At 41.6% G+C, this 25,628-nt stretch overlaps 2 protein-coding genes across 7 annotated transcripts in view; one reads left to right on the forward strand and one right to left on the reverse strand.

Moving 5' to 3' along the window:
- LOC137170303 (amyloid-beta A4 precursor protein-binding family A member 1-like) lies at positions 1 to 20,348 on the forward strand. Of its 4 annotated transcripts, none has more exons than XM_067573555.1 (14): positions 1 to 345; positions 2,390 to 2,624; positions 5,440 to 7,428; positions 8,502 to 8,864; positions 9,472 to 9,511; positions 9,721 to 9,866; positions 14,412 to 14,444; positions 14,740 to 14,826; positions 15,113 to 15,313; positions 17,317 to 17,496; positions 18,281 to 18,493; positions 18,734 to 18,853; positions 19,266 to 19,406; positions 19,834 to 20,348. In XM_067573555.1, the coding sequence occupies exons 3-14, from the start codon at positions 5,521 to 5,523 to the stop codon at positions 19,903 to 19,905; spliced, it is 3,504 nt and encodes a 1,167-aa protein (XP_067429656.1). In that variant the 5' UTR covers positions 1 to 345; positions 2,390 to 2,624; positions 5,440 to 5,520; the 3' UTR covers positions 19,906 to 20,348. The 4 variants fall into 4 exon arrangements, with proteins under 4 accessions (XP_067429656.1, XP_067429655.1, XP_067429657.1 ...); XM_067573556.1 differs by lacking the exon at positions 1 to 345 and adding an exon at positions 355 to 501; XM_067573554.1 differs by lacking the exon at positions 2,390 to 2,624.
- Positions 20,349 to 20,687: 339 nt separating this feature from the next.
- The window catches only part of tjp2a (tight junction protein 2a (zona occludens 2)), a 36,186-nt gene continuing 31,245 nt past the window's right edge, over positions 20,688 to 25,628 (reverse strand). For all 3 annotated transcript variants that reach the window (XM_067573552.1, XM_067573551.1, XM_067573550.1), the window contains 7 exons: positions 25,508 to 25,608; positions 25,128 to 25,352; positions 24,810 to 24,914; positions 24,002 to 24,208; positions 23,443 to 23,520; positions 23,130 to 23,215; positions 20,688 to 23,008 (listed from right to left, as the gene is read on the reverse strand). In XM_067573552.1, the coding sequence (XP_067429653.1) occupies positions 22,852 to 23,008; positions 23,130 to 23,215; positions 23,443 to 23,520; positions 24,002 to 24,208; positions 24,810 to 24,914; positions 25,128 to 25,352; positions 25,508 to 25,608 (959 nt within the window). In that variant the 3' untranslated portion in view covers positions 20,688 to 22,851. The remainder of the gene's footprint in view (positions 23,009 to 23,129; positions 23,216 to 23,442; positions 23,521 to 24,001; positions 24,209 to 24,809; positions 24,915 to 25,127; positions 25,353 to 25,507; positions 25,609 to 25,628) is intronic.

Here is a 25,628-nt window from a genome sequence, read left to right on the forward strand (position 1 = left end):
CAGGCCGTGAGAGTGCAGCAGGGTGTCTGAGCAGCAGCACTCTGCAGGCTGCAGGCTGCTGCTGATGGAGTAGGTGGATGAGGCCACACTCATGGCCGTAAAGAACTGTTTGTGCCTGCTCAGCCAGCATCAGCAGCGTTTGTAAAGGCGCTTTGTGCATCGCTAATCCGCTCTGATGTCACGGTGCAGGAGGAGGGGCTCCGCTTAATCCGAGCAAGTTGTCTGAAGGGACAAGCCGAGCCAAACCAAGCCGAGCCAAGCGAGCAGGCACTGGAGGGTGAGAGAGAGGGACGAGGATGTGTGCTGCAGCGGCCGGACCCGGGCCTCTCATCCACTGACATGCAGGTAAATGACGAAATGTCATGTCCGGTGACGGGGAGACCGGGTTTGTGGGTCAATACCGCGTGAGAACAGTCAGGTTGTTTTCGCTGATGGCGGATCCGACACCTGCGGAGATTGAACCTGGTCCGTCAGGATGGAGAGAGGGAGGCATTTAGACAGGTGACAGTTTGCTTTACATTTGTATCTTCAGAAAATGCAGCTTTTTAAGTAGGCGTTAGAGGCGCTGGGATACAGTGAAAGATACTGTATGTAATTCCCAGTAGCCTACATGAGTGCATTACAACCAGAACATCCTGATCCTCTGGGAATTGCACCATTGACTAAAAGCATAATTCAGACAGTAGTAGTAGTGGGCCTACAGGACTGATCGTTAATTGATAATGAGCACCAATGCCAAAAGGAAGGGCTTAGTTTGACCCTTTTTAATATAATAAAATCGTTCAAGGCCATTTGGGGGAATTTAAACCTTCAAATACACTTGACAGTTTGGTACTTGTTGTGCGTGGATTAATTTTCTCCCTCTGGAGCAATGGCGTAGTTTACATGTAAACACCATGTCAGTAATAGGACTATTGATGCATCGCAACATGGACCATATGCTTTCTGAGTGGGTGTTTCTGTCGTTGTGTGTTTGTGGGAGTGTGTGTGTGTGTGTGTGTGTGTGATAGAGAGAGAGAGAGACAGAGAGAGATGAATCATGCGCTCAAGAATAGAAAGGTGAAGAGAATGCTCCAAAGTGAGGACAGTTGCATCTCATGACTACTGTCATTATGCATTAATCTGCCAATTATTTTCGTCATTGTATTGTTTTGTCCTTAAAATGTCAGAAAACAGAGTGATAAATGTCCATCAGAGTTTCCTAGAACTTAAGGTGACCTCTTCAGATCCCTAGTTTTGTCTAACCAGCAGTCAAAACCCAAAGATATTCTGTTAAACATCACATAAGACAAAGAAAAGCAGCAAGTCATCATAAATAAGAGGATGGAACTAGTTAAGGTTTCTCATTTTTGCTAGAGAAACATAAATATTTAATTGATTATCAAAAGTAATTATCGTTTTTTTTTTTTTTGATTGACTAGTTGATCAGTTCAGCTAGGATTTAGGCAGGTAGTGTGTACAGGCATAGAAACAGTTTAAAGGTTAGTGCAGTATTAGGGTCTGGGTTTAGGGTGAAATTGATACTCAGGATTAAATGTTTCAATACAATATAACGGTGTGATATGCTGTATGTATAATTCTGGTTATTAATTTCTTTAAATCTCACCTTTTCCTGATCATTGCATTACTATCAGTCTATTAGAGTTAAACTAATCACTTCAAATTTCAGATTGTAAAATCATGGTTTAAGATCACACAATGTCTAGGATCATTTTTGAAACCTGTGTTTCTAAATCAGCTTTTAATCTAAAAGATTCACAAGGATTTTTTTTATTTTTTATTTTTTATTCTTACTGCTCTTGGATATTTGAGAAATGGTATCTTGCTCTTGTGGTTACTGTACTGGTTGTAAATCCTGCACAGGGACTGCATGTGTAAACCAGTTTAAAGGTCCTCGATAAACAAGCAATAAACTGAACAGATTTATATTTTGGTTACATGATAGTTTTCTCAGCTCATTTGATTGTTGAGGGTGAGTAAAATGAACAGTGAATGTTTCATCATATTCAAATGACAGCTGATTTTTTTCACAATATCCTCACAGTATTAACATTATCTTAAGTTCTGGGAAATTGTGATGGTCATTTTTCACATTTTCTGGCATTTTATAGACTAAATGATTTATCAGTTAATTAAAACAATTGACAGATTAACCAGTAATGATAACACTTGTTAGAGACAACACTAATTCAGTCAAAAATATTGTGATATTGTTTTTTGTCAGTGTTATCCAGTCCTAGTTTTAGGCATACGCTGTAAAAGGTCTAAGGCTGCATCGATATAATCAGTGAAGGTCCTTATAAGTTCGTGTTGCACGTGTTGTTGTCAGTGTGTGTTTATCAGTATAAGATCAGAGAGCTAATGGGCTAGTAAATCCTCCTCCCTGCAGCTTTCACTGCAGCCTGACAGATGGAAGTGCAGTGCTCGGCTCACAGCTCTGCAGACACCGCCGCGCTGCCAGGGCCATCTGCGACCCGGGCAAGCCCTTCTCCCTGACCCTCCCTCTGAGGCACCCAACCTCTGCCATCCAGTCCTGAGCTCCAGGCAGAGAGGGACATTAGCCACCCCGGGAGTCCGCCCTCACTCCTGCTGCGTCCCTTCATGTTCCCTCCCTGGCAGTTGTGGTTTGTGCTCAGATTACGGGATCAACATTAACCTTTGCCCTCTGTGTCTTCTCTCTCTCTCCACTGTATTCGATTTTTCAAAGTCTAAAATGTATTTATCTGTGCATGTAAGGTGACAACTACGTCAGTAAACCTTCTGCTGCCTCTCAGTCCACAATATGAAATGTGTTGATTTGAGAGCAGATAGGAGTGAGCTTATCATTATGCTATTGTAGGTTACTAGAAATCCACTCACACTAATGCAGTAGATCCAACACACTGCAAATTAACTTATTACAAAGATAAACAAGAACTAAGAGTCAATCCAGCGTTCACTTATAAGCAAGCTTAGAATCTATTTTTCTTTTGAGATGTCCTTACCGAAAAATATTGCACAAATTAAACTTAAGTCACATCTTTATCGGTCCCATTTTTCACAGATTTTCATGAGACATTTGAAGTAATCATAATATAAAACACAAATAACAATTTTATTCTGTACTCTACTCAAGATTACCTGAGTGATGTACTGTAGGTAAGAAATTCTTAAAACCCTATTAAGTACTTTGCTAGTGCAAGAAATCTTTAAAAAAAGATTCTTAGTTTTATGCATACAGTCACATATTTATGGATTCTAGTGACAATTAAAGCTTGAATTTTCTGTTGCTCGGCTGTCCTTTGTAACAAAAGTAAGAGAAAACACTAAAGATAACCGCCTCCTGAGAGCGGTTTTACTTCAGTCTTTCTCAGATTTTGCCAAAAATGTGTTCTGATTTTAGTATAGACAACAATATCAGTTGTTATGGCAACCATTACATACAGAGCTTGGTTAAGGAGAAAACTTCAACATCTCATACAGTCATACATTTATGGATTCTTCTGATCATTAAGGTCATATAAATAACTTATGAAAGCAGCTTTAGTGAAACATATGGAGTAGCAATAATGAGGAATGCTTTAAAGCGGTTATGTAGGCTTCGTAAACAAGCTTTAGCCTGGATCTTTTTTTAAATCAGACTGTAGTTTTCTACATCAGTGACCTTTTGTGGAACCATTTTTTATTCCTGAAACATTTAGTGTCCTTTCTCAGCTTGTTGACCCCAGACACAGTTAAGCCTGCGATAGGAGATAACTGATGGATACCCTGATAGCCTGGTCATATTAAATAAATATCAAAACTGGCCTTCTCATTCACAGAGGGCATTTATTATTCAGATCGCTGCCCTATCCATCTCTCTCTGTCAGGTCTTATCTGATACCAGAGAAATGTCCCTCCTTGTCCTCCTGCCCTGCCTCCTCCTCCTCGTACTTTTCTCTTCTCCCGTCGTGTGCCATCTGCCAGCTGCTGGTGGATGGATGAGTGTGGTGCAGATTAAAGTGCACTGTTCACCCAGATGAATACCAGAGGATTTAGGTTTTTGGTATTAGCAGTATAGAGACAGGGAGTCCCCGGTCTGATTCTCAATATTTCCTTTGTGTGAGTGTGTAATCTGAAATCAGAGAGATGTTGGGGTGGTGGATTAATTAGCCATAGTGTGAAAAACAACTTGGCAATGGGTTTCAGCACTGATCCTTCATCAGGGTCTTTTACCAATTAACCATAGTGGCATGTAAATTTTCAAAATGAAGGAAATGCAAACTTGAAAGCAATATAAGTTCAAACTTGCAGTGCGGAACTCTTGTCTCCCCCTTCTGGCAGTGAGAGTAATTACGCAAACACGTGTCATCACTTTTTACGTAAGTCGGTCCCTACTCTGGTGACGCAACGCAGTCGGGCCACACTGAGGACCGTCCACCCTGGTCAACTGTTGAAAACCAATCATTGATGGTCGACATAAAACGCATCACTACCAGTGTGCCAGCGTGGGAATGTTGACACAGACACCAGATTTTAAAAAAACCCTGGTATACTGTGAAATACAGAGATATTTATCTGGCGGCAATAGGCTTAATCAGCATTGTGTGAACTTGTTCGGCAAGGGCTTGAATGTAACAGACTTTCATTTATATGTCAAAGTCCCGCACTCCAGCTTTAAACACGGTGACTGTCTGACTGTATGTATTATAACACTGCCAGAAAGCAGGATCATTTTGGTCTCCTGTTGTTCACCTTAGAAGTTCATATGACAAGTCAAGGACCACAGTTTGATGTAACTTAATTTAGATTTGTGAGAAAAGAAATGTTGATGTGATTTTGACTGGTCAAACTAGAAGTAGGCAGGTTGAAGATGGACTGGGGGTAACCTCTAGTTGCTTTGACTGCAAATAACAGCCCAACTTTTTTCTTTCCAGTTAATCAATTAAAGGCCGCAGTATGCATCTAACTAATTAGCTTGTGTGTTGTGTCGTCCAATTGTCTAAAAGTAGAAGTATTTATACCTGTCCTGAGTGGCCACACCCAAAAGCAGGAAAGAAAGCCTGCCGTCAACTGCTCCTCTCTGCTGCATCCCAGTGTCTTCCTGATCTCTTTCCAAGAACCCAATTTATATAATTAATTGTTCAAATGGAGACAGTGGCACACTGTCCGGACAGACTGTAGTCGAAGGTGTTCATGGTCTTTTGCTCGGTTGCACACATGAAAGGAAGTAGCTGTGTGAATATTGAATAAAAAGAGCTGGAAAGAGAAGTTCAAACCCTTCCCACTTTCAGACCTCCACACACCTAGTCAATGACAATTTGTCAAATACTTTGTTTGAAGCATACTGAGGCTTTTATAGTTTATTTTAAAAAATGTGAGAAAAAATGAAGCAGTCTTTAGCATCAGCATGTTTAACCTTTCCTTGGACCACTTGTGTGTGATTTGACTCCTGTTACATCCTGTCTCTGTTTCTTCCAGACTGTGTCATTGTATGAGCGGGGTTTCCTTGGAGACGAGAAGAGCATGTTCTGAAAATTGAAGTCAGATCAAACCACAGCCATGAGCCATAAGTATCAGGGAGAGGCAACGGGGGAAGCAGGCGAGGAGCACAAGGTGACCTCGGTGCCTCAGAGGAGCAGGCAACCCAACGGGACGACACCCGGGGAACCTCCCGTACGTCGGTCCTGGAGGCCATGTCAGATGCTCAACCAGGATGGGGAACCGAATCCCCATCATCATCACCATCATCACCATCATCACCCTCCTCACCACCACCACCACCACCAACCACCCACAGGTCGTGGACCCCCACGGCATCGCCGACGGCCTACATCAGGGCAAGGGCAGGGCCAAAGCCAGGCTCAGAGTCCTGGTTTTATCTCGGAGGTGGCTCTTTCCCCTGAAAGTCGAGATACTGAACCTCGTCCTGTCCAGCAACACCGCCCTGCTGTCACCCGTTACCGCCGCCATGGTGACCCAAACCCCAGGTACAGAGGTCACAGACAGAGGCAACCAATCAGAGAGAAACGGGACTCTTCACCTGGTGCAGACAAGAGAGAAGAACCAGCAGAGGAGCAGGTGCAGCAAAGCCCACCAGAAGATCCTCTAAAGGACCAGTTGCAAGACAGGGGATCTCCTCACCAGACTCCCGTTGCTGTTGTCACCCCCACCCACCTCTCACCTGGTCCAGCAACTCATAACGTGCAAGACACTCCTCCTGCTGAGGCAGAGGAGGACCTCCAGGAGTGTAATGCAGAGTGTGAGGAGGAATCGCAGGAAGTTCAGGAGAAGGACGAAGAACAAGAACAGGCAGAGGATGATGGAGACCAGGGCTCAACCACAGGTCACTCCAGCTGCAGCCATGACGACATGCAGACAGTCGAAGACGGAGCAGAGGAACATGCTGAGAGGGTGGAGGAGGATCAGGAAGAAGTGATAGATGATGTAGTGGAGGACATCGCAGCTCAGGGAAGTGAAATCACTGATCTCTGCTCTGACACGGAGAGCGCCGCTTCGCTCAGTATGGATGGACCTCTCCACAGCCCGCCGCCACTCCACTCACCAACTCCTCCTTCCTCCCCCGATGCTCCACCTTTCCCCCAGCTGGACCACTTCAGTGAGGACAACAGTATGAGCCCACTGCCCGACCACGACCTGATACCTGAAGAAGAGGAAGAAGATGAAGAAGATGAAGATTGCTCTGAATCGTGCTCACTGTCCCACTCCACTTCCTGCTCTGAATCTTATCCAAAAACCTATGCAGACTTTTATACAGAGTCCCACCAAAAGTCTTACTCAGAGCCGGTCTACGAGTCATACTCGGAGCCAAAATCCCATCCTAACTCTTTTCCTGAGCCCCTTAAGACCTCCTACCCTGAGTTACACAGAGAACCTCGTAGGCAGGGCGGTTGGAGGACTGAGCCCAACGAGGCCCAGCAGGAGTCCCGCCAAGAGCCCTTTACCAGCCATAGACAGGAGAATGTACAAAAAGGGGCTCCACCTCCCCCCACCAAGGGCTCCCATCATGCCCCAAGGCAGGGCAGAGACCGCGGTTCACATCACTCTCCGCTAGACCGTTCTGTTGGCTGCCGACTGCACCACTATGACGGTCAGTCTGATGGAGAGGGGAACAGCGCCAATCAAAGCCCCATTCCCAAAAGTCGAAGGCGTGCACCCAGACAAGCAGAAACCCAGGCTAAGAGCCCCTCGTCTGGGCAGAGCAGCTCCAGTGAGATCCAGGATGAGCGGAACGTGTTGGGTGTCACAGCAGGAGAGGAAGGTACGAGAGGCTCAGGAGACGCCATCAGTTTGGCGATTAAAGACATCAAGGAGGCGATTGAGGAGGTTAAGACTAAGACAGTACGTTCCCCCTACACACCCGACCAGCCTGTGGAGCCGATTTGGGTGATGAGGCAGGAGGTCAGCCCCACGGAGGATGTATACCCACTGCAGACAGCGGCGGGCCATGTTAGTATGACTTCTTTCATCATTAATGCTTATTATTTTGTCTTTTAGTGAGAAATGTTCCTTTCCAAAGGACTTTCCATGCTGTCATCAACTCCTGTAGACATTTTTTTATTTATTACACAAAGAAAATCAATATTTCAAGCCTAAATTGGCTCTTTAACTGGTTTGATTCCTGTGCACCTGATATTGCACTTTTCTTCATCAAGTAATAAATACACATACTTGCAGTGTGGAAAGTCCTTGGGGAGATACAAGACAGAGTTGCAGTTTTTTGAACTCAGCACCTGGACAGGATAGATGTGGGTTTGTTTTTACACTCAGATTTTTTAAAAGGAGTAGATGGGTTAAAAACATTTTTTGACCTGGTTGTTTATGCTCCTGTTTTTCTGTTTTGTATGGTTTACAGTTAACAGAGTCCTCTCATGTTGATGGCAGCTCAGAATAATTTTAACTTAAAGTATCAGTCCCTCATAGTAAAAAAATAGTGAAACTGCATATTATTATAATATTTTTCACTTGCTTCTTAATTTTAAAAATGAATAGCCCTACACTTATGATTTATTTAAAAAACTGAGCTTTTGTAACCTTCAATATCAATTGTCATCCTGCTTTTAGGATGTGGTTAGCTTAGCTTAGCTTAGCATAAAGGCTAGAGGCAGGGGGAAACTATGAGCCTTGTTCTGTCCACAGTCTGTCTACTGTCTCCAAAACAGCCTTATTTACACATGTATCTTAGCAGATAACATGTAAAAGTGAGAATTTGTGGGCTTTTTTAAAGTTATTTCTTAACGTTTCTTGTTGAACTATCCCTTTGAGGTTGTGCTGATGAGTGACATTGCCCAAGGAGTTTGGTCCGCAGTGCTGCAATAATTCAATTTGATTTGATTGCTTCCTGGAAGTTTTACTACAAGATTTACATCCCTGGCTTTAATTTCATTTTCTGTTACTTGGATTCATGCCCAAGTCCTGAATCATGTATTGTCTGAATAAGGTGTCAGCATGAGTGGTTTTAGATGCGTTGCAGTTAGAGTGATATGTTCCTTTTCTCTTTTCTCTCCGTTTCCTTCTCTCAGTCCTCTCCTCAGTCCCCCTCTCAGTCATTGTCCGAGTCTCCATCCCGATACGCCTCAGTTCCGGTTCGTGAGCCGGTTAGTCCGCTGAGAGCCGAATCATCCAGAGCTCTTCATCCCCAACATTATCACCAACAGCAACCCCAACACAACCATCATCACCATAAAGGCCACCAGTCACAACAGAGGGACACCGCAAGGCAGCCACAGACATACACACAGCCACAACCGTACGCACACATGCCGCCCAATCAGCATCAACAACGTCAACATCAGCATCAACCACAGCATCAACAGCTTCCACCTCAACAGCCGCGGCTACATGTTCAGCCACAGTCGCCTCCGCAGCAGCCGTCTATCCAGGAGGTGAGAGTTGAACCTCCCAGTGTCCATAAGTCATGTTCTGTATAGCCCAGTATCACAGCAGCAATTCCCCATCCAGTGTGGATGGTTTATATGGTTGAAATTCATTTGACAATGATGAAATGAATATATTTAGTGTACAAAATCACATGTAAGATAATCAAATTGATGTTTCGCAGCTAAATATGTTTTGATGTTGTTATCAACTCATTTTGCTAGTTTTCTATTAAAAAAAAATTTAGACCACAGAATTTGGTAAAACAATTCCACTCAAGCTCCACAATTGAAAATATTGAACCAACTCTTCAGTCATCGCTGAACTCATGGCTTTGAATTCTTGAGTAACAATATTTTTTTGACCCTCAGCCCCATGAAACCCATCTCAAATCTGGAGAAATAAAAAATAAAAAAGAAGTATGGTTTGGGTAGAGACACGAGTATGGTGATAAGTCCTGCAAAGATCTTTTACAATGTGTTATCTGCCAGCAGCTAAATGGCTGACAGCAGTAGTAGTCCTGCAGAATTTAAATGAGTTAGGAGAAAGCTGCAGTATGTGAGTAGAAGTAATAAGGATGGTGATGTAGCTTTTTTCTTTTTTCTGCCTTCATAGATTCGCAGATCTCTTCCCTCGTTTCCCACATTTGTGGACGGTAAGTGAACTCCCGCATGAAAATCATACTGTCGGAAGATAAAAACATTTTACAATCTGTATAGGTTTGCCTGTGTTTATTTTTCATTTATCAATGGTGGCTGTAGTTTTGCAAGATGAATGCTGTAGCTTCACTTTCTAATCTGTACATGTATGTATATGCATATGTATTGTATACATGTTCCTAATGGATGTGTTTGGTTCACGCAGTCCCAGGACCATGTGACCCTGAAGACCTTATTGACGGGATCATCTTTGCAGCGACCTACCTGGGCTGCACCCACCTGCTGTCAGAGAGGACGCCCACAAAGAGCGCCCGCATGCAGCAGGCACAGGAGGCTATGAGCAGAGTCCGGGTGAGAGCGAAACTACAATTACGCACATGTACTTTTGTAATTTGTTTTCATTCTGTGTGCTCATCATAGAGAAAGAGGAAGAGCAGAGTTTGAACTCTAAATATACATCATTTTTCTGCCTCTGTGGACAAATTTATGCAATTCTAGAGAACAAACATACATATATGATTTTATCACCTTGGCATAGAAATAAAATGTATGATTTCATATCTCTTCAGACAGTCTGGTAAAAGATGATTTTAAGTGCATTACAGCTTGTTGAACTATATATTAAGGGTTTACACTCTTAAATAAATATAATATGACTCTTATAAAAATAAATATTACTTACAACAGACATCAAAGAGCTCAGAGTTGAAAGCCACTGCTTTTTTCTTACACAGTAGGACACATCATCAGTGATGTAACAGTGGTTCGCTTCATATTTGGGTCTTTTAACATCAGAAATCCTCGCCCAGGCAACACAGCCGGCGGGCAAAAAAGTCCCCAGTTTTGTGGGCAGCGCATCATCCACAGATCACTGCTCCTGATCCACAGTCATACAGGCTCCTCTCCTCAGCTCCACTGGATGTTATATAAACTGTATTTCAAGGCTGCGAGGCCCCGGAGACTGTAGACCCCGCTTTCTGCTCCCGTCACAGTGCATGATGTCAAACACTCATCATACAAGGGGGGGAATACTTTTGACTTCGATCGCAGCCATCAAACTAACTATAACAGTGCTTATAAATGTGGCTTGTTTCATTTGCTGTTGACATGACATGAACTATCCAGAGAGGATATCGGATACACCAAAAAAAATGGATTTGTACAGCCTGTGTGAACATAGTTGTCAGTTGGAGTCAGTTGAGGGCTGGCGGTGTAGAACCACTGGAGTATGAGAGATAAGCAGTTAGACGTTGCCATTTTGGAGAGATGTGCGAAGAAAGTCAGAGGCAGGAAGAGGACGAGCTAAGCTGAACTCTGCTTTCTGGCCGGTTGACTGACAGTTCCAGGACATCGCCTTCGTTAAGGTCTGAGAGGAGATAAACCTACAGAGAAGGAGAAGGTTAGAAACTGTATAATGATGAGGGGGGATGAATAAGTCATCTTACTTTTTTAGAATGTAAATTGCAGAGAGGAGGCTCGTTGTATAACAGTCTGGGTGAGCTGACGTCTCACTTACTAGTCTGATATTAGCGCTCTTTTCTTCACGAATTTAAGCTCCTGTTTCTTGTATGTGTGAGGTAACGTGAGGCTGTAACTAAACTGCACAAACATCGTTTTTTAGGCTCGTGTGCATTTTAATTATAATGTTAGGTTTATGAAATTGCATTATTACAATGTTTCAAAACAACCTCCCAACAAAAAAAAAAAAAAAATCAAGAAAATGTTTAAATTAACGAGGCTTAGGAGATCTTTTGTAACGTTAGCTAACAGCAGATGTCATTGCTATTGGGTTGACAGTAAAGGCCTTTACATACTTCACATTAAAATGCCTTTATTGTGAAGCTCATGCAGGAAGTGATGAGTCAGTATCGGCAGTGACTTTATACAACAACAAGCAAATAAACAGACCATTAAACTGTATTTATTGTGGATCAGTCACGTCTGTCTGATACCCGATCAGCTTAATAAGGTCAGTATCAGGATCAATACCGATCCAGTGGCTTGTACTGTGGAGCATATTTTGTTGTATTGCGTTCCTTGCATGTCAGCATTTTCAATACGTAAAGAATTGTAAAACTTCCCTTTGATTTAAACTCCCCTTAATCACAAAACAGTTATTTTTGAAGAGTGAAAATATATGTAGTGAATTTATATTCTCTCACATTTATGATCTTGTAATAAATAATAACAGCAGCATGATTGTAAATGTTCTACAGATTCATCAATTCAGAAAAATTCATGTATGTGTTAATAAGAATTTGTCAGTATATAAAAACATATAAACAAAAATATTTTGTCCAAATAGTCCAGATGGAAGATGATAGTTGCAAGTTCACAAACTGACAAAAATGCAGACATAAAACACTAGTATCATGGTAAATTACACCGACATTTAAATAGGTGAAAACAAATGACATAAAAGTCTGTCTGTAAAAATATCTTTTATGAAACATGATACTGATTTAACTCAACAGACAGGGAAGTGCCGGACGGTGTAGAAAGACAGATTATTATACAAGTTGTTTGCTACCTATGAAAACTGAAATACTGAAGTTGACGTGACTGCTGTGAACAGAGTGATATACGGTGACATCCGGCACAAGTCAGTAGTCAGACTCCAGCTCGTGATGATGTGACGCACACAGCCTGCGGAGCCGTCCAGCTGCGTGTGTGAAACAGACTGATGTCTCTGCAACAGCGCTTACACAAAGACATTTTCCTGACTACAGTAAATAAACACTTAGGAGAAATATGTGTCAGCTTTAATAGAGATCTGCAGTGTTTTCCCTCAGGTTGACGGCTTTGTCTTTGTACTCGCTACGCACACACATTACACGCTGCTCTACTCCTTAAAAGGAGCTACGCTACCAAGATTTTCCCAGGCAATAACATGGAGTGTCCCTAGTGTCCCACAGAATCCCAAATTATTTTCCGAATAATTTGGCGGTATCTTTGGCATTAAAAAGAAATTGGTTTTTGGCCCGGTGGGGGTTCTCGTTGTACAATTACAAGGGAAACACTGATCTGATTACAGTAAAATCTTTCTATAGAAGTGAGATTTCAAAGCAACATGAGGCCAGACAGGAGCCGCTGGCACAAAATGATGTGTCATAGTAAAGGGGAAAAGCCAAAATGTCAAATTCTGACGAGTCAAAACTGCATTTAGTTATTTGCTTTCTAAATGTAAACGATAACTTGGCAGCGCTTGCTGATTTACTGGGAAGTCTGTTCTTAATTCAACCAACGTGTTCAGGCACAGAGTCTTTATCAGGGTTTGTTTTTTTTTTTAAATACTTCATTGTCATCAGTGTCAGCAATACTGTTTAATCAGTGTTGGTGTCAGTACCTCCAATTCATCTTTTTTTTTTTTTTTTTTTTTTTTTTACAGTTGTAAGTGTTACAGTACAATCTCTAATCATGAAAAGAAAACAGTTGTAATACAATGAGACAAAAATTGTGAGATGAATGAAATTTGGGTTATTTGAACACAACTGACTGCTTTGTGAAATTTGTGAAATAAATATATTTTTAATTTTCATTTTTTTATTTTATTTATTTACCAATATTACAATTGCAACTGAAATTGTGATTATTTTCTATAAACGTCTGTTTGAGGTCTACATAGTATTAAACAAGATAAGTTTGTACCAGTCATAATCACAAACTCATCCCAGTTTAACCAGTAGATTCTGACCAGAGTTGTCTATCTACAGTACCTGCTGTCAATCATTAACATTTAACAACTACTGATCTAACTGCTAACTACCTGTCTGGAAATAACTCGATGCAATTAACTAGGTCATTTATTTAAAAAAAAGACTCACCACTCTTTTTAGCAGAAAGACACAGTCTGTCTTTTCAAACATGATGATGAGTTGTTGAGTGTAAATAGTACAAACACGCATGCAGAGAGTGTATTTACCAGGCAAACTGCCAAGAATGAGATTTTGTATATTAAGTCTTTTTCACAGAAGACATGCTGACATGTCAGAGTAGGAAAGGTGCAAGTGATTAAATCAATGATGGCTGAATTCCATTTAGCTGCTTCAGTTTCAGGGTCTTGGTAATGTACATGCTGGCTCACTGTCAGCCTGTCATGACTCACTGGGACACCTAAGTAGCACAGAGCCACTGTTAATGTTATTAGTAACACTTGTGCTTTTCCTACCGTGACATGGAAAAACATCCGTGGTGGAAAACACCTATTAACACTAACAGTAATTACTTACACTGAACAAAATCTGCAAGTCAGTATACAACGATATCAACTGCTGCTTAGCAACAACAACTTCATTATAATAACTTTAAATCATTCAATCCTGAATATAACTTTCACAAAGTATACAACATATCAGGGCCTCTTCTACTGAAGTGAAATAAACCTTAGTTTGAACTGAATTAAATTTCCACTGTAATTGCATCTCTGCTGATGAAGATGAGCAGACATAGGTGGATTTTTAAACCTTGAGACAGCACAGATGTAGTTAGAGAAATTGTGGCACAAGCTAAGATTTGGAAACACAAAGCTGTGATGAGACGTCTGCCAGAAACACGAGGTCGCTTCTCTTCCTCCGGGGTCGTTTGTGTCACATAGATGAAGAGGGAACTTTTGAAAATGTTTACTGCAAAGACCTCTGGCAGCCTGCTGTTGTCAGATGTGATAGACAGTAACATCACTGTCCTCCCACACACACACGCACACACATGCACACATACAAAACATACACCTTTAAGGTCTTTTTGTCCCTTAATTTGGCATTTGGAATAAAGACGGTCCACAGAGAATGAAGCGATCCGGGTTTTTTTCGTCCATCCACCTCAAAAAGCTATTTTTTCGATTTTGATTTCTTGATTAGTCTCTCTCTGAGTCTGTATTCTGCTTTCTGATCACTGCAGGCTGCTCAGAAGCAGGCGAAGAACAGGAAAAAGGTACGTTCTCTGTGTTTGTTCACTCTCTCTGTGACTTTGTAAGTTTCATGTAAAGCATGAATACTCATGTTGACAAGGACGTCAGCGCAGTTGTCTTTATATAGAAGGCCTTTTACGCAGATGTATTTTTATAACGTTTGTTTACGTTTTTGTTGTCCTCTTCTCTTTATTTTTTACCTCCAGTATAATTTTTGTGTGTTGCACGAGTTGTTACCTCTCCTCCTTCGCTGCTGCTCATCAACCTGTTGCTTCTTCTCTTCACTTCCTTTATTGTCGTTTCTCTCCGGCTGTGCAGAGCCCCGACGGTGAGGGTCCGTCTACCGCTGAGGTGGATCTGTTCATGTCCACGCAGAGGATCAAAGTCCTCAATGCAGACACTCAGGTATAGAAATAAATATGCATTCCTTACCTTGTCAGTCAATACATTACAGCCTTCGATACTGTGAAAAATGTGATCATGCAAAGAAAGACCCAAAAACATGTTGCATGTTCCAAACCTCTTTAAAAAAATGTGGCTCTTTAGGTGTGATGTCACAGTAGTGAGTTATTACCTGCTACTCAAAGAAAACTGAACATTTGGTAAAAACTTTGGAGAAAAGTTTACTGTCCTCTTATCAGTTTCCTCTTGGATTAGTTTAGAGTACCTCATGTCTGTTTTCGGCCACCAGGAGTCTATAATGGACCTGCCACTGAGGACGATCTCCTACATAGCCGACATCGGTAACATGGTGGTGCTGATGGCCCGGGGGAAGATGGTCCGATCCCGCAGCGCACAGGACAACCTGGACCACACTGCTGAGCAGACCACCATGACCCACGACGACAGACGGCTGTACAGGATGATCTGTCACGTCTTCGAGTCCGAGGATGTGAGTTACTGATTCAAAATTTGGTCGTCAACTATTAGCATATAAATCATGAATGATATTGAAGCTCGTACTTGGGTTTGCTGCTCGTCACTGTCTTGGCAGTCAGTGAAACCAAAAAATCAAAATTTGATCAAAGTGAAGTTGAGGTGAGATGAGCAAAAAGAAACCAGCATGGCTGACTGTGACATACTTCTCTCTATTGGCCTGAACATAAGACAACCAGCCACTTTTCCAACAAATGTTTTTGAAAAAAAGATACAACTCACTTCACACCAGAGAATCCTCATCCTTGAAGCCTTGTATCTTGTCTATTAGTCACACATTCACACTGTCTCCTGTCAGACTCTTGAAATTGTTCAGAATCATTTTCTCTGACAGCTTTTTTCAGACTGATTATTTTGAGCTCCTCATCATCTGTGACAGCTGTTACTCTTTGCTGTTTGACAGATGTTTCAGTCCGCGATCGGTTCCTGCAATAAAAACATCAGAATAGTGTTTCTAAAAGACTCTATAAACAGACAACAACATTAATGCTACAAACAGCCCATAATGTAGGAGCCGGTGTTACACTGATACTCTCTCCATTCAAAAAGAATTTGTGATCATGTGAACATGTAATTGCATAATCCTCAAATAAATGCTGTCTTATATTCAGGCCAGTGCTGTAATACTCCGACATTTCTGGGAAATATGTTAGTTTGTTGTCTTGCTGGGAGTTAGCTAGTTGGACAGAGTGGGAGTACAGAGACAGGTCCAGGACATGCTGAGTCTAGCTTAGCTCAAACACTGGAAGCAAGGGGGAACTGAGGCTGGCCTTCAGCGCAAGTATAAAAATACACCTTCTGTTTACATGTTGTATCTTGTTGACGAGAGAAGTAATCACCCACACGTCCATGAATCACCTGGGTTTGTTTAAAATCAGAAAGTGAGTGAAATTTATGATAGGACCATTGTGCATAAATATGGATGTCATGGCAGCTCCTCATAATATCTCAATTGGCCCTTTGTGTCTGGCTGCAGTATAGCTCATAAGTCCTGCCGCCTCCATGTTAGTGGATGGGACATGCGCCAAACTAAAATATCAAAGTACACGTTCAATAAATTTCTCCCAAAGATGGTTTCTGTCATTTTAGGTAGTTCTTATCACACTGATGTACGTTCAAGTGCTCATTTTTCTGATAAGTTTGTTTTCAATTAGACATTAGATGATATAAAAAGGGGGTGTGATGCTCTCAAACCTCCGTCAGGCCGTCATCCTGCTGCCTGATTCTACTGCACAGACTCTGGCTCCAAATAACATCACACAAGCAAGATGGCAGCTCCTGGAAAGGAGATATTCTGGCTTCAGTTTTGCATAGCGGTAGGAAGTGGAGATGTGTCGTCCATATTTATATACAGTCTATGATCAGGACAGTAAGATCAGCAGGTTTTGGTTGGTAAAAAGCACCAAAAAATGCTTGTAAGGTCACATTGTCCTATTTTCAAGTGTAAATATGACAACTTTGGAGTTGTTAGAAGGCAGCTGACACTACGCTAGCTGTTTCCACCTGCTTCCAGTGTTTGTGCTAAGCTAGGCTAAACACAAGAGAGCTATCTCTGTTTGTTTTAAAAGCACAAAGAAACTGATACACATTCACATCTAACTCCTGCAAAGTAAGCAAAACTTATTACTGATGAAAAAATATTCACTTTGTAGTTTGAGAGAGGTGTTGAGACTTTTAAATCTTGTGTATGATGACCTGTGTCTGTCCATCATTCTTATCAGTAATACAAACATTGTACTTGTTGCACTGATGATGGTCAGACAAAAACACAAGTTCTAATAAACAGGAATGATCCTTTAAGACTTGGTTTTAAGGCTGAGGATAGAATAAGGTTTAGGTTAGGGTTAGGGTTCTTTAATGGGATGTGACTAAGCCTTTTAAACATGAGGTCTGTGCTCAGTTTGTCTGTTGAGAAAACTCCCACAGACACTCTAAAGTCCTCTTGTCTGTACCTCTCAGGCCCAGCTGATAGCTCAGTCCATCGGTCAGTCTTTCAGCGTCGCCTACCAGGAGTTCCTCAGGGCCAATGGCATCGACCCCGAGGACCTGAGCCAGAGGGAGTACAGCGACCTGCTCAACACTCAGGACATGTACAACGATGACCTCATCCACTTCTCCAAGTCAGAGAACTGCAGAGACGTGAGTCAACCAGCAGGTGGCAGCAGAGTCACAGGAGTTTTTCATTTACTTGTGGTGCTGAAACTGAGATCAGTTTATCACTGGAGTCATTTTTACTTTATACTTTCTATTTCACATCATATATTGATGAGTCTTAATGTGTGATTTTGCACATGGTAAGATCACACCTGCCCTTCAGTACAGGTCAAGTCATGGATATTTGTTTCCCTAATTTGCCATAATTTAGGCAAATAATTTGAAGGGAAAAATCTCAGTAAAACACTTTCTGTTTCTAAGTTTGAAGCTGGTAACACAAAGGACAAAGTACTGGATTTTTTCTGCTCAGCTTTCTCCGTTAGTTTGCCTTCCAGTGGTTCAAACGAGCAGCTTGTTTTGTAGTCACAGCTGTGTGACGGTCCTGAAAAAAGCCATATGGTTTTAAAAAAGTGTTCCTAACCCCAGTACAGTGCTCAACCTGGTCCAGCCTCAGATCTGCCTCCATCCTCTCGCTGCTCTGAGCACACGCTGTAGTCTCACATTCTTCACAATCTCTGTTGGAGCTCCAACTGTGTGCAGCCTTAATCTAGCGTGTGGTTTGGATTGTGTTCCCTCACTAGGAGAGGTTTTAAACAATTAAAATTTTAACAGTGAATGTTGATACATTTCCATAGTTTATCCATCAAGAGGAAAGACTAAAGAAAAATGGCTCAGTGTGATGACTTAACTCTGTTTTCTCTTTTGTGACACACCTACCGGAGCTCAACTGTCTTTGAAAACAAATAAAGTTGGACTTGTTTCCTGGCAGGTTTACATTGAGAAGCAGAAGGGGGAGATCTTGGGTGTGGTGATAGTGGAGTCGGGCTGGGGCTCCATCCTCCCCACCGTCATCATCGCCAGCATGATGCATGCTGGTCCGGCTGAGAAGTCTGGTCGGCTCAACATCGGAGACCAGATCATGACCATAAACGGGACGAGCCTGGTGGGTTTACCGCTCAGCACCTGCCAGAGCATCATCAAGGTACGCTGCTGCTTCCTCTGTTGAAATGAGTTAAATTTAAATTCTTTAGTCTTTTTAATTTTCCTGAATTTCCGTAATTTCTGAATTTAAACCTGCTTGAATGATTTGCTCAAAAGAACCCCAGAATTAGTTCTGTTACAATTACAATTAGTTTCTCTTGGCTGTAGACTCAGAATCATCTCCTCTTGTTCTACTGTATGTTAATGTGTCTGTAGCTAACCGGTCTCTGTCCTCCCTCAGGGTCTCAAGTCTCAGTCCAGGATCAAGATGAACATCGTCAGGTGCCCGCCTGTCACCATGGTGCTCATCCGCAGGCCGGACCTCAGATACCAGCTGGGCTTCAGCGTCCAGAACGGCATCGTGAGTATCAGGACTGATCACTGCTACTACAGCTCACACACACAGTATCCCTTCATCCTTCTACCGTCAATGTAAAATGAACCAGTAAATAGTTTTACACTACTGGCTTCTTTGACCTAAACATGGAAAATCAACCACACATTTATAGAAATATAGATTTAAAAAATAAGGGAACTGAAGCACTCTTAGTGACCCAGAAGAAGGCACTTTTTCTGCTGCCATGTTCTAATAAAAGATGGTTTTTACCAGCAGCATACATTTATATTTATTTGTTGTTTTTGATGATGTTCAAGGACACATTTACACATTTATAAGCTGTCATTAATTATTTAATTACCACATTTTTCTGCTGCTGGATTGATTCACCTCCCTGCTGTGTTTTTAATGTTCGTGTGTGTGTGTGTGTGTGCAGATCTGCAGCCTGATGAGAGGAGGCATCGCCGAGAGAGGAGGCGTGCGTGTCGGTCACCGCATCATCGAGATCAACAGCCAGAGCGTTGTGGCGACGCCTCACGAGAAGATCGTTCAGATCCTGTCCAACGCCATGGGAGAGGTAGGAGCAGCTCTCAATGTCTCCTTTTTGAAATCAAGATAACACATTTCTGGAATATACAAAAATATGACATTTGTTCTTACAAAAAGTTTGCCTGCATGAAAGTGTGGCTTAAAGTTGGTGTTTTTTGTCAAGACAACAACACACCACTTGGTGCACAGATGTTTTACTTTAAAAGCCTTTCAGTGCACAAAGGATGCGGCAGAATTATCAGTATATTGTTCGTTCTAGTCATTATTTTGCAGTTAGCTGTAGTTTCCTTTTAAATAGTTATTATTGTACCAGAACAAATGAAATTAGAAAAATGTTCATGCATGAAATGGTTGAGTTAAATATGCTTTTAAAGAATCTTTTTCTTAAAAAATTCAGTGTCTCATTTCACGTTGCTGCCTTTTAATTCCCATCATTTGGTTCGTCTGTGCTCCAGATCCACATGAAGACGATGCCTGCAGCCATGTACCGTCTGCTGACAGCACAGGAGCAACCTGTCTACATCTGAACACAGCTCTCACTTTTTGCACCACATCACTAAAGTCTATCTTTACTACCGTCCATCCATCTTTCAGTTGTTTGAATACCTTTCTCCTCTCTGTATCCCTCTCTTGTTTGTTATCACTTGACTTGCCTTAATCTGTACAGTACACTGTCATGTAAACATGTACATCTACAGTATGACAGCAGGAGGCAGATTATTTCACTAGGCCGAGTGTTAATGTGACGTGTTATGTTTGACCAAAGAGAAATTGTGGATTTTATTGTGCATATTTAGGTGACAAACAGAGTAAATATTACCTTTGGTTAAATAGCTGTAATATTTGAATGTACTTTAATGATGTTGGACCTATAAGTTGTCAGGGCAACCCATATGATGAACAACTTTAAACTGAACAAGTTCAAGGGGAATGCATGTACAATTCTGCTGAATAAATGGAAAAAAAGACAGCGAGCAGTAAATTCTGGTTTGTTTGACTCGACAGGATTTGAACTGATTAGTTTGCTGTTAATTCAGAAAATGAATGAAGCTCCAGTTCAAGAGCGGCAAGAAGTCACTGCATCGAGGTACCAAGAAACATGTCAAACACGGCCATCATCTTTCCAAAATATTTTCCAAATCAATTGGATTATTGTTTCTATTAATTTGACTGTCTCATAACCAGTTTACATTTTTAAATGTTCCGTGTTGACAGGTTTCTCTTGGAGTCGTGTGGATTGGTATATTTGTTAAAACTGAAGCAAATCTGAGTGACATCAAGAATGCTCAAGAAATACTTCAAACTGATGTGGACTGCCCTTTAGGTGTGAAATGTTAAAACATTTAATCTCTCCAAACTGCTCCAAGAACAAAAGTGGAACGTGACACTTTCAAACAGACATAATGTAAAAAAAAAAACAATTTATTAATTAGAATTTCCCAAGAGTCTGTTCTGTAATACTCAGAAGACAACAAACTAAAAAAAATCACAAACTAACATACATTTAAAAGAAACTGATCAACCAACTTGATTGTCGTCACCACATTCCTCATGTGCCCGTGTACAAAGACTGATCTGACTGTCAGACTGATTTGAGCGTATATTCAATATAAAAACATGCAATAAAAATGTTATTGTCTCTTGTTGCAAGCGGCAAATAAAGACAAATATACAGAGCGTCAGCTCAATGCTGCGCTGCACAGCTTACATCCACCTCAAACCTGACAAACTCATCAAACTGCAAACTCATTAATGCAACATTTGAACAGGTGAACTCTGTGACATCATTTACCTGGTTCGTCTGTTCCAGAAAAAGAAAAGACTTTTCTCGTCTCGTATACATGAGACACAAAACTTGTAATAATAAGATCATGTCTCATAATTAACAGATATGAATCTTATGTTTAAAAGATCCTCATGTCATAATTATGAATAAGAATCTCATATTCTTATTATTTAAGACAGATCTCGTGAATTTGTTTTTTTTCCTGGTAATTATCAGATCCTTCAGTACTTTATTGTTTACATTATGTTGTTTCTGTTATTGTGACTTGTAATTTTTCTTTGGTGAAGGGGATGTGCTACCCTACTAAGGAAGTCAGTCAGGAAAATAAAATGGAAGAGTTTCCAGTTGATTAAATCTATAACTATTTTATTAGACTTGATAAAAAAAAAGTCACCCTCTATTGTTTGGTCCACATTATGGAACGTGTTTCTATTTGATGCACTCTGCGTCTGATGACTTTGTCCATTAAGAGCTACAAGGCACTTGAAAATGTGCTGCTTCCCAGAATGCACGCATTTTACACAGCGCTATGTATATACAAATGTTCGACTGGCAATGTAGAGGTGAACAATAACTCAGAATACTTGACAAGAGAGTGATTAAGAGGAAGAGTTTGGATGGAAACCAAACTGACACATTGATTTTAACATTATTCTTGTATGAACATGTCTTAAACATGCTATTTAACATTGGGGAAAAGTGTTGGTGGCCCTGCAAACCACTCACTAATAGAATGTAAAACCAAACAGTCCAGATACTGTCTGCAGTGGTTTGGGTGCAGCTTGGTGCGCGTCTCATGTATTAGCATCTGTTTTTCTAAAGCATAAATACCCAGCAATCTTTAAAAAATGCAGGTTGTTCAACACTTATCACAGTTCTGGATTTCCAGAATCCTCAAAGACTCTTCTAACTATCTGGATGAACAAATGTTCTGTCTGCTGCAAAATTAAAAAACACTTTTTTACCCATTTTCCAAGTTGTGACTTCCAAAAACAAAGATGGTAGCAAGACACGACATACAGTATATCCTTGCTCACTTTGTACAATGTGAAACAAAATGTAAGTTATATTTGTTTTCCATACAAAATACCAAAATTGCATCTTTCTTCTTTCTAAAAAATGATCAAGGAGACACGGCAACACCAGCTTCCAGGATAGATAGAGGAGGTAGATAGAAGGACTTCCAGCTAGATGGAAGAGTTTTTGAGGATTCTGGAGTTATTAAACAACTGTGTGGGTTTTCAAAAATCACAAGGCATTTATCTCTCAGAAAAACAGATGCTTAGGTTTGTGACTAAATAATGCTGATATAAGAGGAACTACACATTAGTGTTATGAGGGGGCGAGTGGGGGGGGGGGACTCACTCATAACAAAAACCTCTTCAGACACATTAAAACATTATATACACTGAAATATCAGGTCTGAAGAAGCACATGACACAAACCTGCCAGGACGGGTGAGAAGGTAAAAAAAACAAAAAAAAAAACACAATATCATTATGTTTCTCCAGGCTGATTGAACACTTGCTGTACAAAATGTGTTGACATCAACGTCTTTCCAGGAACCTGACTGCACACACAAAGTTCTGAGAGTTCATATCAAGGTGAAGCTGCATAAGCTGTTATGTAGCAACTACATGGAAGGACTCCAGCAGTGTGTAGTCATGTCGTCACTTCCTGGTTTGACCTACAGCTCGGTGTCTTTGTATTTCTGGGGATTGTAGTATCCTCTCTTGGTCTGGTCAGCCAGCTGTCTGCGGTACTCCGCCTCATCATCTTCGTGTCCTCTCGTCTCGGAGTACGGTGGCCTGGATGGAGTCTGCGGCTCGGGATTGGAGCTTGAACTGATCACACAAACACAGACAGCAGTCATCCAGCAGTTTGATGTTATTTTTTATTAGACAAATGGATAATAACTTACAATATCTTATAAAAACAACTGATGAAGAAGACTGATGCTCTCACCCTATTGGCTGAGGACGGTTGAGGTTGGGTTTTGGCAGTTTTACTGGGATGGCGTAGATGTCTGGATGCTTCTGGGCAATTTCCAGCTGCATGGAGAGTGGAACGAGACCCAGATATGTCAGAACTAATACAAAAAAACATACCACGAGACATCTTGATAGACCCCAGGAGCCTAGAAGAGGTTTTGCAGCTGTCTCCAACGCTTGTTTCTTGTTTTTAAATACTCAAGGAATTACAGGAAATTGAGATATTTTGAATATTAAGATATTATTAGATTAGTAGAGAATTGCTAAAAAGTGACAATAACACATACTCGAGCGTTTTCTGCCTCCTGCAGCTCCAGCATCCTCTGAGCTCGGGCCAGGTGGTCCATCTTCTCAAAAGCTTTAATCTTAGAGGAAATAAATAAATGTTAACATTAATATTCTTCTTTTATTGATACATGATAGATGCATCTCCATGGTATGATTCATATAAACTCACAGACTGGCTGTCAAATGAAACAGTTGAGTGATAGTGACATAGAGGAATGAAAACAGTTGAGCACCATCACAATGGACACAAATGATGAGTGCTTACAGATTTAAAAGGGAGGACAACAAACATTCAAGGTAAAATGCAGACATATTCAGTTACCTGGTCACCCATTTGCTATTTCATATTAGAAGCAAGGAAAGTGACAGAAGAAGAAAATTGAATAAAAATATATTAACATATCAAAGGCAAAGAAAAAGAGGAAAAATCATTTGAAATGCTGGATGAGTCAGAAAAATCTGTAGAATATTAGCAGGAATCTGTTGTACACATGAGTTACTTTGTTGATCTAAAACAGTCATAAACAAAGGAATAACAATAATAATAATAATACTAACCTTGCCCAGGAAGGATTTGTTGGCGGGATCCTCCTCCTCCCCCTTCCTCGGGCTCTGCTCCTCTGACGCCTGGTTCAGACGGACGACGGGCTTCAGGGCCACAGGAGGGGGAGGCGGCTTGCTTCCGCCCGCTGCATCGCTGCTGATGGTGCTGCTGGAGTGTGAGTCATAGCTGCGTGATGAGTCAGTCCGAGTCTGAGCCCGCACCTGTCACAGGAAAGGACTGTTCAGGATATTTTGGTCCATTTGAAACCTTTGGGACAGTCTGCTTCAGCATCCTGCTCCTTCAAATTAAAACGCGTCCGTGCTCCAGAAGCGGTTTCTACATTACACCTACAAAACCAGGCCACATTTCCGATTTCTGTTCTAATTTGCCAGGTGATATTGTGATCATCAGCTTGGGATTGATTGTTTGGTTACAGATCAAAGCAATATTCTACTGCTTTCATTGTCTGACAACAGAAACAGAAAAATATGTGAATGAGAACAACATTGTGAGTTGTATTAAAACAAGGTGTAGGTGATGACGGAGAAGAAGGGGACAACGGAGGTTTAATGAGTTGAGACTGTCCTGCGGTCTGCCCGTCCTGCTCCTGACCAGATGTTGGCTGTGATGCAGTTTTTTTTTTGGTTTTGTTCAGTGTGAGTGGAGAGCTTTACCAAAACAACCTGAAAATGTGTGGACGCACAATGTTTTCACATGTAAACCACGTTTAAAAATGTAGACGCCTTACTGTGGATGTAGTCTGATTCTACTTTATGTCTGATGAGGAGTTTTTGGGAGGGAGGAGGAGGAGGGGGGTCTCACCTTCGGGGGTTCAGGGACAAATGCAGGGGGAGGACTGGGCTCTCTGTTCAGCACCTCTCTGCTGCCTGACTTCCTCATACGAGCCCGGGGTTCAGGGTGAGCCTTCTACACACACAGACACACACACACAGACACACAGACACAGACACAGACACAGACACAGACACAGACACAGACACACACACAGACACACACACAGACACAGACACAGGAGGGTTGACAGGGTCAGGCTATGCAAACACACACATTTTCAAAACAACAAGTAATTGATGGTGAGAATTAGAAGGGCGGCTGTTAAAGGGCGCATCTTCTTCCCACCTCTTCTGGCAGTACGGGCTCTGAAGATCGACTGATGGCCGACACAGGCTGGGGTTCGTCCAATGGCTCGTCCAGCTCGTTGTCAGTATAAGCCCCGCCTTCATCCGCTGTATCTTCGTAGTCGCTGGTCAGCCGGCTGTCCATGCTCAGGTAGTCTGCACTCATCGCTGACAGGTAGGACATGCGGTCGTCATGGAGATCCAGGTCCTCCTCTGAACCGTCCAGCTGAGGAGAGGAAGTGAGAGAGAGAAAGATGACTACATCAATCCACTACTGGATGTATTATTACTCAGTCAAACTCACCTACGCATGATAGAAAAGTTCATATTACTATGCCTGTTATGCAGCAGTATGTCAGTCACACAGATAACAAGACTCACCTTGCCCTCACACACCCACACAGCTCTGTCCTGCTGTTCCCGGATCATATCTTTCACACTCCCATACCATGCGTCATTGGCTGAGTTCAGGTCGATGATTGCTAAGTGTGCACAAAAACAA

Source organism: Thunnus thynnus, chromosome 19 (genome assembly GCF_963924715.1).
Source record: "Thunnus thynnus chromosome 19, fThuThy2.1, whole genome shotgun sequence".
Classification (NCBI taxonomy): domain Eukaryota; kingdom Metazoa; phylum Chordata; class Actinopteri; order Scombriformes; family Scombridae; genus Thunnus; species Thunnus thynnus.

Coding starts and splice junctions, on each gene's coding strand:
- LOC137170303 (XM_067573555.1), top strand. CDS start 5,521: ATGAGCCATAAGTATCAGGGAGAGGCAACGGGGGAAGCAGGCGAGGAG. Junction 7,429..8,501: donor TGCAGACAGCGGCGGGCCAT/GTTAGTATGACT, acceptor TCCTTCTCTCAG/TCCTCTCCTCAGTCCCCCTC. Junction 9,867..14,411: donor AGGCTATGAGCAGAGTCCGG/GTGAGAGCGAAA, acceptor TGATCACTGCAG/GCTGCTCAGAAGCAGGCGAA.